Source organism: Mesoplodon densirostris, chromosome 4 (genome assembly GCF_025265405.1).
Source record: "Mesoplodon densirostris isolate mMesDen1 chromosome 4, mMesDen1 primary haplotype, whole genome shotgun sequence".
Classification (NCBI taxonomy): Eukaryota; Metazoa; Chordata; class Mammalia; order Artiodactyla; family Ziphiidae; genus Mesoplodon; species Mesoplodon densirostris.
Window position 1 is genome coordinate 159,416,138 of NC_082664.1, and position 13,683 is coordinate 159,429,820.

The window sequence follows — 13,683 nt, forward strand, 5'->3', positions numbered from 1 at the left end:
TAAAATGAAGAATTTTATCCCAATTAAAAAAAAAAGTACTGATGTCTGGGGCCCACCTAAGCATTGGTATTTTAAAAATCTCACTGGGTTGTTCTCCTCTGCAGCCGGAGAGTTAATGCAAATGAGTCCACACGTGGGGTCGCGTGGGTCAGGTTCCCGGCCTAGGGGGCTCTGGTGTGAGCGTCTGCGTTGGGGGGTGGGGAGCACAGGAGAGAACCAGGGCTGACGCTGCCCTTGGTTCTCCGCTGCCAGGTGACAGGGGCAAAGAGGTCCTGGGCACTAGACAGAGGTTGCAGTTTGGGCCTCTGCTGTGCAACCTTGTCCACATTGCTTAACCTGCCAGAGCTGTAGCAAAGGTTTCAGGTTGCCATACTGTTCGCAAGATAAGCATGGACCCTGGCATACAGTAGGCGCTCAGTGGATGTTCGCTTCCTTGGCTTTCCCATTTCCCTGCGGCTGTAATTCTGTGGGTCGACTCTGGGAAGGCGTGCAGTGGCCAGTCCGCCCTCTGCTGCTCCCCAAACCCCTGGTGGTCAGGGAGGAAGGGGGTGGGCTGGGGGGGAAGGGGTCCCTGACCCGGTGCTTTCCTGCGCGGCCCTCCCCCTCCCCCCAGCGTGGGCGGGGCTTCCTTGATCACCCGGGACTCACCATCTCTGCTGCCAGGTGAGGCCGCTCAGGAGGAGGATGCTGATGAGCAGCAGGATGCAGCTGGCCACTGTGGACGGAGAGGCAGGTCAGGGAAGGGGGCCCGGGGGCTGAGAGAGCCCGTCCCCTTGTATCCGTCCCCACCCCCAGCAAAGGGCTCGCCGAGAGGTGAGCGCTGCGGTTTGTGCCGCCCCTTTTCAGAACGCGGCTCCCTCCCGGCAGAGTTTCCCTGGAGGCTCCAGGACCAGGGCCTGGGGGTGTGGACTGGAAGGGCACAAGCCTTTCCTCAGGGGGCTCCACTCTTTCTGTGGGGAGCAGCTGATAGGCACCCTCTCCCCGGCCTCAGTTAAAGAAGCCGTGAGTGAGGCCTGCGATGGGTAAAAGAAATGTAAAGATACATGATAAACACTTAGCATCTCCTGAAAGTGTTCTGTTTCCCAGATGCTGCTTTCCTGTGGTCCTGAAGCTGTCAAGTTATCCGTACGTCCATCTGTCTATGTGTCTTAGACGTGCCTCAAAGCCTGTTTTTCTCCACTCACCCCCCTCCCCTTATGAGATATAATTGACATGTAACATTGTCTAAGTTTAAGGTATGCAATGTGTTGCTTTGATACACTTATACATTGCAAAATGTAATTACCATTTCTTTTTTGGGCCAAGAACATTTCAGATTTACCCTTAGCAACTTTCACGTCTGCAGTACAGCGTTGTTAGCTGTGATCACCACGCTCTACGTTCGATCCCCAGACGTGCTCTTCTTCTCACTGGAAGTTTGTGCCCTCTGACACCCGCCTCCCCATTTACCCCACCTCCGGCCCCTGGTCACCAGCATTCTGCTCTGTTTCTAAGAGCTTGGTTTTGGTCTTTGTTTTGTTTTTTTCTCAAAGCCCATTTTTGCCTCCCACCAGGAAACACCTGGAGTGTTGATGGCATGCTTCTTCTCTCTTCCGCTGGTTCCACCACATCCCCGCACCCTGGCCTCCTCTCACACGCAGGTGCTGGGTATTTCGTCCTCTAGAATCTGGTCGGGAGGCACTGGTTGAGGCTGGTTTGAGACCTCACTCCTAACTCACTACAACCGGTTCCTGTGATTCCGAGTCATGTTACTATCTGGATTCGTCTTTGACTTTTATGAACATTATATAGTGTAAAGAGCTAGTTTATAGTAACTAACCAAGCAGCTCACCAACCCACCAAGCAAACGTCCCCTGGTCTCTGTCTGGTGCACGTTTGTTGCTACCCACCTGCGATCTGATACTTGGTTGTAAATATGAACATATCCATGGTCGCAGCCACTTCTGTGGGTGTTTGGAAATCTGTGCAAAAGAGAGAGAAGGGTGCTAGTCACTGCTGGTTGTGGGGCTGCACAGGGCTGGGAGAGTCCAGGTTTCTCGGGTCTGGGGGCTTGGAGTCCACTGGATAGCTAGGAGAGACCAGGGGAGTCTGGGGCCAACATTTGAACATTTCGTTCTTCTGCCTCGAGGTGCCACCTTCATCTTGTTTCTCCTCTGACACTGGCGGTGTTTGAGGACTGGGAGGTTGCACTCAGGTGTGCGATCATCTCTAGCACCTACGGGCAGCTCCAGGCCAACTCCTCCCCTTATCCTACATCACGGTTTAATAGCCAACCTTTTATCTTCCAAGAAACTCTAGCCGTACCTGTGGTACCTGCCATCCTCGTTGTTAAGGGAAAAGGAGTTTCACTGCCAGGGGGAGCATCCGTGCTCTCCTGAGGCTCTTCTTCACCTGGAGGAGAGAGTAAGGATGCTTGTGGAACAGAAGGTGGGAAGTGGAGGTCTCATGTGCACCCCCTCCCTGGCCTCCTCAGCTGACCCCAGATGCACTAGCTGAGGTGTGAGTCTCAGTTCTCCGTTCCCCATTAGGGTCACAGCGAAGTGGCTCAGTGGCCGCAGCAGAGCAGGAGGGAGGGAATTTTGTGACCCTGACCCTGGCTTTCTACAGAACTCTGAGCAACTTTCTCCCCACGCTGCCTACTCAGCTCTGGTTTCCTTCTGTGGCTTAGAAACGGGTCATCATAATACAAATACCATCAAACCATTAAACGAAGTAGAAATGCACAAAAGGAGAGCTTTTCTCTGTGACAGGTTTCCCATTGCTTGTGGACACGCCTGGCGTGCAGTGTGGCTCATGGGGGTCAGGCTATGGGAAAGAAACACAGCAGCGTCCCTAGAAGATCCAAGAGGGAGACGTGGGGTCTGGGAAGTGGGGGTGAGCAAAGAAGCCACTAACACTTAGGGTCAAATGGAAGTGACTTTTGATTGTAGAAATAGTAAGACGATTTCAGAATGAAAATAGAAGACCTCAACATAGGTGGCTTGTCTGCGTGTGTGAATGAGCGTGCATGCGTGTGCATATGTGTTTGTGCTTGAAAAGTCCCTTCCCTGCACATTTGCACTTTGGCAAAGCTCAGGTGGGACTCACACAAGAGGAGGGGGCATGCTAATGGCGTGGCATGTCACAAATAATGGATTTACATTATGTATCAGCAAGTTGGAAATGTGTGCATGGCATGTGGACTTTCCTTTTTTTTGTTTTGTTTTGTTTTGTTTTGCGGTACGCGGGCCTCTCACCACTGTGGCCTCTCCCGTTGCGGAGCACAGGCTCCAGACATGCAGGCCCAGTGGCCATGGCTCATGGGCCCAGCCGCTCCGTAGCATGTGGGATCTTCCCGGACCGGGGCACGAACCTGCGTCCCCTGCATCGGCAGGCGGACTCTCAACCACTGCGCCACCAGGGAAGCCCCTGGACTTTCCTTTTTGAATGAGGAAGTTTTGGTAGCTTAGAGTCAGAAGGAAAATTTCAGGATCATCTAGAAAAGGGGGCAGCAGGATCGCCAGTGATGTAGCACCCAGGGGGCTTCGGAAGACCTTTCTTCCTCTTCCATCTCCTGCTATTTATCCCCATCAGGGTACGGGGACCTTAGGTGATGAAGACCTTGGAGCTTATCTAGTCTGTTTTCTAGAAGGAGAGAAAACAGAGGCCCCAGAGAGGAAGAGACTTGCCCAAGGTCACGTAGCGGGTGGGTCAGGGATTCCAGCCTGGTTCGCCCGACAGAAGCAGCAAGGTGGTGGACCTGGCGGGGGGCATCTCCATACCTGGAAACTGACTGTTCTCCCTTTCACTTATGCACTCAAGCTTGGGCCGGGTCCACCTCATGTTCCCATAGATCATCTTGCAGGTGCTCTTGGTAGGGCCTCGCTGTAGGGCCCTGAATCCCTGAGTGCACTGGTAGTAAACTATCTGCCCCGCCATGAAATGGTAAATTCTCTTCAAAGGTTCATGTTCATGTTCCCATGGTGGAGGCTCCTTGCAGTGACCTGGAAGAGGGAAAGGAAATTCCAAAGGCAAGCTGGGGAGACATTGTGAGTCCAGGTTGCCTCTTCCTAGAGACTGGACCATGGTTCTTACTCTTTTCCTTGTCCCCTTCCTCCCTCCCTTCCAGTAAGTAGTGATAACATCTATGTGTTAGGACCTTTGCTAGACACGTGAAAAGGCATGAAGACCCAGTCCGCCTGCTCCTGGTAAGGAAGTACATACAGGCAGAATGTGGTGAGGATGACAGCCAAGAGACAGACGCTTGCTCTCGGAATGCAGAGAAATAAGCAATTACTTCTGCTGATGGTGAGAGATTTGATAAGTAGACAGGCATGCGAACGGTGGTCTCAGTTTAGGTCTAAAGGCAGGCTCAAGCCAATCTGGGCCAATGAAATGTGGAGACCGTCTGGATCCCCACTGCTAAGTGAGTTGCAGCTGGTGGTCATCTTGGGGCCACGGCGGAAGGACTGGGGACAAATCCAAAGCCAGGAGGAGGGAAGCGCTGAGATGATCTTGGAGGAATGGAGCCTGATCCCTGATCAAGCCATGCCTGAAGCTTGACCCAGGTGGGCCCTTTTAAGGACTCTGAAAACTTCCATGCCCAGTAACTTTCCACTTGCCGAACTAAAATCCAAGCCTGGCTGACCTTTAACCTCAGAGATCATGTCCTGCTCTGATTTAATCCCAGAATCCAACCCCTGCCCCCGCCAAATCTGGACATATGGGCCACAGGTCCCTCTAAGCCCAGAAGTGTGAAACTGTATATATGCTCTGACCTTCCACAACCCCAAGGACCCATATAACCTTTCCCCGCACTCTCTGTAACCCTCTGCAGCAGGAGGCCGAGTGGTTCCATCCCAGGTGGTCTGCTCAGTGCAGCACCTTGCAAATCATGACTGAATGTGTGTTTCAGTCTCAGAATCAAATTGCCTTTACAGTCAGTAAAACTCATAACCGTCTGAACCCATTTGAATTGGGTTTGCTTCTTTCAAGTGAAAACCGCCACATTAAGACAATCCGTGAAGTATCCCTTAGCCAGAGCCAGCTGGTTATCTCTTGAGTAAGGACAGTAAACTTTGACCTCTTGAGAAAACTTTCAGTAATTGTGGAAGGTGATGCGGGAGAAACAGAGAGAAACAAATAATTAAATGTGTTCGGAAACCTTGTTCCAGCACAGAGTGAAAAGGGCTGGAAACAGCATGTTGCAGAGTAGTCCTTGGATTAGTCATTGGGTTTTAATTTTTTTAATTAATAGAAGCTGAAAATAAATTCAGACTAGTTTAAATAATCAGTAGCAAGATCCCTGTTCTAATTCAGGAGACCCAAGGCCTTATTTCAGTCCTGTTATGTGAGTTTAGCCAAGTCTTTAAATGTCTCTGTGTCTCAGTTTATTCAGTGAATTGAAGTAATATTTCCTGCTCCCTGACTCACTGGCTTCTGAGGTTCAAATGAGATTATATACAATGTTGTAAAGTTCTTTGTAAGGTTATAAAATTGGCGTAGGACCATGGGGTCTTGTAAGGTCAGCTGGTCCCCCACAAGGCTCAGGTTTTCCTAATGGACTCTCTTTCTTCCTGATGTTATGGCTTGACTTCAACATTATTAATTTTGGGAAGTTGGGGCAGCAACTTGCTGGGCCACAACCTATTAGCTAGGAGGTGTTTGTCCACAGCTTCCAGAGGCACCAGTGTGTCACCGCCCACTTCACAACCCTGTCCTGTAAGAAATGTCTGGAAGTAAATTGCTTTGCTTGGAGTTCACTGCCTTGTACTTAAGGGGAAAACACAGCATCTCTTTGAGGGCAGGGATGACCATCTACTCAGGTTTGTATTGTCTGGCCGCAGTGCCTGGCACAGTTTGTCCCCAAACATGCTTTTTGAATTGAATTGAAATGAAGTGAGTTGAATTGAGTTCTATTTGGCCAGTTCCCAAACCCGGAGGCAACCCTGAGCCCAGGTTGGCTGCTGTAGGAGTGGCTTGAAATGCTGAGCAAACAGCCTGCAAACACTACACAATAGTTCTTGTCCACATGACATCCCTAGGAAAGAGGACAGCAGGACAGATCCTCCTCCTTTGGGGCACACATCCTGTACCTGCAAGAGAATGGGTCCCCTCTTACCTGGAAGGTTAGCTTGGTCTGTGGGCTGCATTTGGCTCTGCATTTCTGTGGTTTTTTCTTCATTCTGTTCTTTGAGTCCAGGAGTAACTTGTTTTCCTGGGGTCTTAGGGGAGGCTAGAGAGTATGGATGGAATGAAGAAGATAGCTTCACAAAAGTTTAAAAGAGAACACGCTCTTCATGTATTCATTTGCTCAAGAAGAGAGTCTTTCTAGGGCCTGTGATGTGCCAGGCAATATCAGGGGATACTGGGGTTATAAAGATGATCCCCACACACCCTGCCCTTGGGGGGCTCTCAGGGGGCCTGTTCACGGCCAGTGCAGCACTGGCCTGTCAGTCAGGTTTCCTGTACATGATGTCAGTGGCCTACAACGTGTTTCTGAAGGAGCTGAGATTTTTCTGGTGGAATTGTTTGTGTCTGTGTGTCTCTCCAAAAGGGACTCCATTCTGGCCATCAACCCCATCAACACTGTACGTGGGGGTGGGGGTGGCAGCGAGAAGAGCTATTAGTTCAACAGCCCGCCCACTCCTCTTTTTCCCAAGGCAGTTCATTTAAAAGCTAGAGAGAGGCCCTCCTAAAGCAATGACAATGGTGCAGCCACTATGGAGAACAGTATGGATGTCCTTAAAAAACTAAAAATAGAACTACCATATGATGCAGCAATCCCACTCCTGGGTATATATCCAGAAAAGACGAAAACTCTAATTCAAAAAGATACATGCACCCCAATGTTCATAGCAGCACTATTTACAATAGCCAAGACATGGAAGCAACATGTCACTAATAGATGAATGGATAAAGAAGATGTAATATGTGTGTGTGTGTGTGTGTGTGTGTGTGTGTGTGTGTGTATGGTGGAATACTACTCAGCCATAAAAAAGAATGAAATAATGCCATTTGCAGCAACATGGATGGATCTACAGATTATCATACTAAGTGAAATAAGTCAGTCAGAGAAAGACAAATACCATATGATATCTTTTATGTGTGGAATCTAATCAATAGTGCTAATAAACTTCTTTATAAGACAGAAACAGACTCACAGACATAGAAAACAAACTTATGGTTACCAAAGGGAAAAAGTGAGGGAGGGATATATTAGGAGTATGGGATTAACAGATACACACTACTATATATAAAATAGATGAATAACAAGGATTTACTGTAAAGCACAGGGAACTATATTCAATATCTTGTAATAACCTATAACGGGAAAGCATCTGAAAAAGTGTGGGTGTATACACAAAACTGAATCACTTTGCTGTACACCTGAAACTAACACAACATTGTAAATCAACTATACTTCAATTAAAAAATTGTGATAAAATATGCATAGCATAAAATTTACCATAGTAACTATTTTTTTAAGTGTACAGTTCAGTGGCACGAGCTACCTTCACATCATTGTGAACTAGAATTATTTTTAGTTGTTTAGTAATCATTAGTGTAATGTCTGTCCTCCCTCCTTCCCCCCGAAGTATAGGTTCATTGAGGGCCGGGTCTGTCATATCCCCAAGTATCTGGAACAGGCCTTGGAACTAGGAGACAGTCATTCAATATCTGTTCAGTGAATGACTATTCTGGGAACCACCAACATTAGTTTTCACGTAGATGGGGCGGCCAGTTTTTGTCTGTAGGGCCGTGTGAATAATAGTTGAAGCCGTGTCTCCCTCTTTGCTACAGTTTTTCTCCTTCCCTCCGGAGTTACAAATGGAAACACTTACAGGTGCTGTCGCAGTGGCATCTGTTTTCCCAGGCAGAGTGGCTGGAGTTTCTTGTGCAGCGCATGAAGGGCGACCTTCTGCGGAAGCCTTTCTTGCAGTCACAGTTTATGATGGTGCCCACCTCATACCTGAGGACCTTGAACGTGGCGTCTCTGAGACTCGGTGGGTCTTCAGGACAAACATCTGCCAAGACAAAAAGGCACCTTAGGAGTCCAGGAGCTTCCAAACATGGGCATATGATCGAATCACACGTTCCTTCGCTCGATTTAAGGGGTTTGTATGTACCCCACTGTTTCCTGGAGAGAAACTAAGGCTGTTGAAGTTTCTTTAGAAGCCTTCATATCAGAGATGATTCAAAATTTAACTTCAGCCAAGTTCATCTCCAAACTACAGTGTCTTTTAAACTAAATGAATAGAAAGGAATGAAGTTTTATTCTGAATATGCCTCCTGCTGAGCAAGCATAGAATGAGGGGGCACAAGGGGTATGAGGAAAGGGAGGGACGAACCACATCGATTTAATCGAGGGATGAAATATGTCTGTGAGAAATACTTTGAAGGAAATAAAGATTGTCTGACTTTCTGTAATTAATGGTTCTGTAAGGTTGGTTTTTTTTTGAAGAAATATTTGTAAAGTGCTTAACTCAATGTCTGGTGAGTAGGAAATGTGTGTTTCTCATCCACCTACCCACCTCTAAGTTTACCAAATTCCTTCTCACACCACGAAGACCTGACCCTCCCTCGCCCCCAAAAATAGTCACTGGCTTCCCACTAAAGACACTCGAATAGTTGAACACCCAACTATTATGGGAGGAAAAGGTGCTGGTCTCATCAGAGCAATGATTCCATTGTATATCTCGCGACAAATTCTCCTGCTTCAAGAGATGAGATTTTTCAGGAAAAAGTCACAGGCTGGGTAAAGGAAGCGGACAGGAAGGACCACAGGAAACAGAAAAAAGGGAGGCAGCCAGGGCTCCCACAGCTGGCCTCGCCACCCAGCAAACGGGCACAGGGTCCAGGCAGGTTGCTGCACTCGCTGCTGGCAGAGGACCATCTGCCGATCGTCTGTTAATCACTCAGGGTGGAGTGGAGCTTCTCTGAGCCCTCACAGTCCGCCCAGCATCTTGTCATCCTGGAGACCACCCCCATCCAAGATGCGGGACCCTCCTGACACCCTTAAGAAGGTGAGGTGAACCTGGACAGCTTGTCCCACCTCTAACCAAGAAGGGACTAAACAAAAGCAGTTTGAATGGCTCACTGGGCCAGCAGTTGTAGAGGAACATGTAAAATAATGTAAATTCCAGGAATTATAATAATCATAATAAGGCAAGAAACACAGCATGGTGGAAAGGGGAGAAGGATAGGTTTCTAAATTGTAGTTCTACCAGCTTACTAGCTATACAGCTTTATTGTTTTTACTTATCTAAGACTTGGCTTCCTCTTTTGTAAAATGTGTATAATAATTATTTTACTGATTTCTTTTAAATATTACATGAAATAACATATTAAGGTAACTTGCAGAGCACCTGGCACATAATAGGCATAGAATAGATGCTAGTCAGTTGCAAACTGTCATATATAGAATGGATAAACAACAAGGTCCTACTGTATGATACAGGGAACTACATTCAATATCCTGTGATAAACCATAATGGAAAAGAACATGAAAAAGAATGTATATATGTATGTATAACTGAACCACTTTGCTGTACAGCAGAAATGATCACAACACTGTAAGTCAACTGTACTTCAATAAAATTAATTTAAAAAGAAAAAAAAAAAAGAATAGGTACTAGTTCCCCTCCCTTTTTTTCCTGTCCAGAAAAAGAAAATGTCCAGATAGAGAATGGGCTGAGTTTTACCTTAACCCTTAGCTCCTGCAAAAGTTCATCTCTCCCTACAGCCCATATCATCAGTACCATTCGCTGGCACTTATCATACGTCAATACCAACCAACAATTTAAGTATCGGAAGGTAAATCTGTTGCTAAAACAAGATGTGTGTAATAATCAGAAAAGCCAAATGAAGGAACAAGGCAAGGATGTTCCCTCTTACCACTGCTTTTCAACATCATATTGGAAGTCCTAGCTAATGAAGTTAGAAAAGAAAAGGAAATAAAAGTATCCAGATTGGGATGGAAGAAACAAAACTGTCTTTGTTTGCAGAAGACATGTTATCTATGTAGAAAATATGAAAGAATAGACCAAAAATAAAACCTCCTCGTACTAATAAGTGATTACAGCAGGGTTACAAGATACAAAGCTAATATACAAAAGTCAACCACTTTGCTAAATACCAGCAATGACCAAGAGGAAATTGAAATTAGAAGCACATACCACTTACATTAGCACCCAAAAAATGAAGTACTTGGGTATAAGTAAAAAAAAAAAATTATGTACAAGATCTACATGAGGAAAAACTATAAAACCCTGATGAAATAAATCAATGAAGAGCTAAATAAATGGAGAGATATTCCATGTTCATGGATAGGAAGATTCAATATTGTCAGTATGTTAGTTCTTCCCAACTTGATCTGTAGATTCAAGGCAATCCCAATAAAACGCCCAGCCACTTATTTGGTGGATGTCAACAAACGGAATCTAAGTTTATATGAAGAGACAAAAGACAGAATAGCTAACACAATATTGACTGAAAGGAGCAAAGTTGGAGGATATACTACCTGACTTCAAGACTTACTATAAAGTTACATTAATCAAGACAGTGTGGTATTGGTGAAAGGATAGACAGATAGATCAATGGAACAGAATAGGGAGTCCAGAAATAGACCAACTGATCTTTGACAAAGAGGCAAAGGCAATACAATGGAGCAAAGATAGTCCTTTCAACAAATGGTGCTAGAACAACTGGACATCCACATGCAAAAAAAAAAAAAAAAAAAATCTAAACACGCATCTTATGTCCCTCACAAAAATTAGCTCTAAATGGATCACAGACCTAAAAGTAAAACACAAAACTCCTTGAAGATAATATAGGAGAAAATCTAGATGACCTTGGGTTTGGTGACAACTTTTTAGATGCAACACCAAAGGCACGGTCCATGAAGAAAAGAATTGAGAATCTGGACCTCATTAAAATAAAAAAAATTTCCAGAGATTGGCACAACATTGTAAGTAAACTATACTTCAGTAAAAAAAAAAAGTAGGGTCTCCCTGGTGGCGCAAGTGGTTGAGAGTCCGCCTGCCGATGCAGGGGATACGGGTTCGTGCCCCGGTCTGGGAGGATCCCATATGCCGCGGAGCGGCTGGGCCCGTGAGCCATGGCCGCTGAGCCTGCGCGTCCGGAGCCTGCGCGTCCGGAGCCTGTGCTCCGCAGCGGGGGAGGCCACAACAGTGAGGGGCCCGCATACCGAAAAAAAAAAAAAAAAAAGTAAAACAAAACAAACAAACAAAAAGGAGTAGGGTGTTTGTTTTTGTATTATTTTCTTGTTACCATATGCTTTAAAAAAATAAATTCTGATTTAACAGAAAAAAATATTTCTGCTCTTAAGAGACACTGTCACAAGAATGGAAAGACAAGCCACAGACTGGGAGAAAATATTTATATGATAAAGGGCTATTATCCAAAATATACAAAGAACTCTTAAAACTCAACAATAAGAACCTTGATTGAAAAAAATGGGCCAAAGTCCTGAACAGACACCTCACCAAAGAAGATATACAGATGGCAAATAAGTATATGAAAAGATGTTCCACATCATGTCATCAGGGAAATGCAAATTAAAATAACAATAAGATGCCACTGCACACCTTTAGAATGAACAAAATTCAGAACACCTAATGCTGGTGAGGATGTGGTGCAACAGAATCCCTCATACATTGCTGATGGGAAAGCAAAATGGTACAGACACTTTGGAAGACAGTTTTGGCAGTTTCTTACAAAACTAAACATACTCTTAATGTACCATCCCGCCATCATGCTTCTTGGTATTTACCCAAAGGAGTTGAAAAGCTGAGTCCACAAAAAAACCTGCACACAGATGTTTCTAGCAGCTTTATTAATAATTGTCAAAATTTGGGAACAATCTTAGATGTCCCTCAATAAATGAGTGGATAAATAAACTGTGGTACATTCAGACAATGGGATATTACTCAGTGCTAAAAAGAAATGAATTCTCAAGCCATGAAAAAACATAGAGGAAACTGTAATGCATATTACTAAGTGAAAGAAGACAATCTTAAAAGGCTATACACTATATGAGTCCAACTATATGACATTCTAGAAAAGGAAAAACTATGAAGGTCGTAAAAAGAATTGGTAGGTTGCCAGGGGGTAGGGAGGAGGAAGGGATGAATATGTGGAGCACAGAGGATTTTTAGGGCAGTGAAATTACTCTGTAGGACACCATAATGATGGATACCTATTAGTCCAAACCCATAGAATATACAACACCAAGAGTGAACCCTAATGTAAACTATGGACTTTGGGCAATGATGATGCATCAGTGTAGGTTTATCAATGGTGACAAACGTACAATCTGGTGGGGGATGTTGATAATGTGACAATGGGGGAGGCTGTGCGTGTGTGATGTCAGGAGTATATGGGAAATCTCTGTACCTTCTGCTCAAGTTTACTGTGAACCTAAAACTGTTCTAAAATGTAAAGCCTATTAGAAAAGAACAGCTTACAAGCACACAACGGACATTTCCTGAGCTAGATAAAATAATTGAAGGGAAAAAGAAAAACAGCCCATGAGGACTTCTGCTTCCGACCATGACAAAATTTATCTTCCTGCTGAAAGCAACTTTAAAACCAGACAAAGTATGTGAACAAGAGTTTGCAGGCATTTAGCAATGGGCAGTGCAGCACAGCATTATTTGAGAGGAAGGAAGCACATGAAGTGAGCCCACCATTGCCATGGCTTTCCTCCTGGGGCACTTTCCTGCCAGGTAGCACCAAAGTGGAGCCAGCAGAGTGGTGGCCTCACTGACCTGAAGAGGGAAAAAATCAGAGCCCTAGTCTGCTGGCACGGGTGGAATTTGTGGGATGGGGCTCTAGAGAGGAGGGGGGCAGAAGTGTGTGTGAGGATACTCTTCGGGTTTTTAATCCAGCCGCTGGGCTGAATATGAACAGGGCAGGACCCTGTGACTTAGAACCAACTCCCTGCTGTGGAGACTGAGAGAAGAATAGTTATACCAAATTTTATTTACAAAAACAGGCATCTGTTGCCTGTTGCCAGGTGTGGCTATATTTATATCAGAGAGTAGATTTCAAAGTAAGAAACATTAGTCACAGATGACTTGGTTGGTTACATGAAATTACTGAGAAATCTCCAAAATAACTATGAGAACTTAGCAAATTTAGCAATCTCAATATACAGAAATCACTTATGGTTATACTGTGAGCAACCAATTAGAAAATTAAAATTTTTAAAACAATCCCATTTACAATGGTATGAAAAGACATAACACACTCAGGAATAAATTTACTGAAAACTCGCAAGGCCTTTAAACTGAAAGTTCTGAAACACTGCTAACATAAAGAATTATATAAATGGAGAAATGCACAATGTTTATAGATTGGGAGATTCTTTTTTTTTTTTAAGATGTCAACTTATCTTAAATTGATCAATAAACTCAATGCAATTACAATTTAAAAAATCCAACACACTTTTTGGTAGAAATTTGGCAAGACACAAAGACCTAGAATTTTAAGACAATCTTAAAATGATGTACAAATTTGGAGGATTCACATCATCTGATATCAAGACTTTCTATAGAGCTTCAGTGACCAAGACAGTACATACTGATAAAAGATAGACAAATAGAATAATGGAACAGAATAGAAAATCCAGAAGTAGACTGACATAGGTATATTCAGGTGATTTTTTGCAAACACACCATG

At 44.8% G+C, this 13,683-nt stretch overlaps 1 protein-coding gene across 1 annotated transcript in view; it reads right to left on the reverse strand.

The window, feature by feature from the left end:
• IL2RA (interleukin 2 receptor subunit alpha) overlaps positions 1 to 13,683 on the reverse strand; it is a 43,247-nt gene that overhangs the window by 4,806 nt on the left and 24,758 nt on the right. The window contains exons 2-7 of the mRNA XM_060095405.1: positions 7,824 to 8,006; positions 6,101 to 6,214; positions 3,762 to 3,983; positions 2,305 to 2,391; positions 1,890 to 1,961; positions 649 to 715 (exon numbers count right to left, since the gene is read on the reverse strand). Of these exons, the coding sequence (XP_059951388.1) occupies positions 649 to 715; positions 1,890 to 1,961; positions 2,305 to 2,391; positions 3,762 to 3,983; positions 6,101 to 6,214; positions 7,824 to 8,006 (745 nt within the window). The remainder of the gene's footprint in view (positions 1 to 648; positions 716 to 1,889; positions 1,962 to 2,304; positions 2,392 to 3,761; positions 3,984 to 6,100; positions 6,215 to 7,823; positions 8,007 to 13,683) is intronic.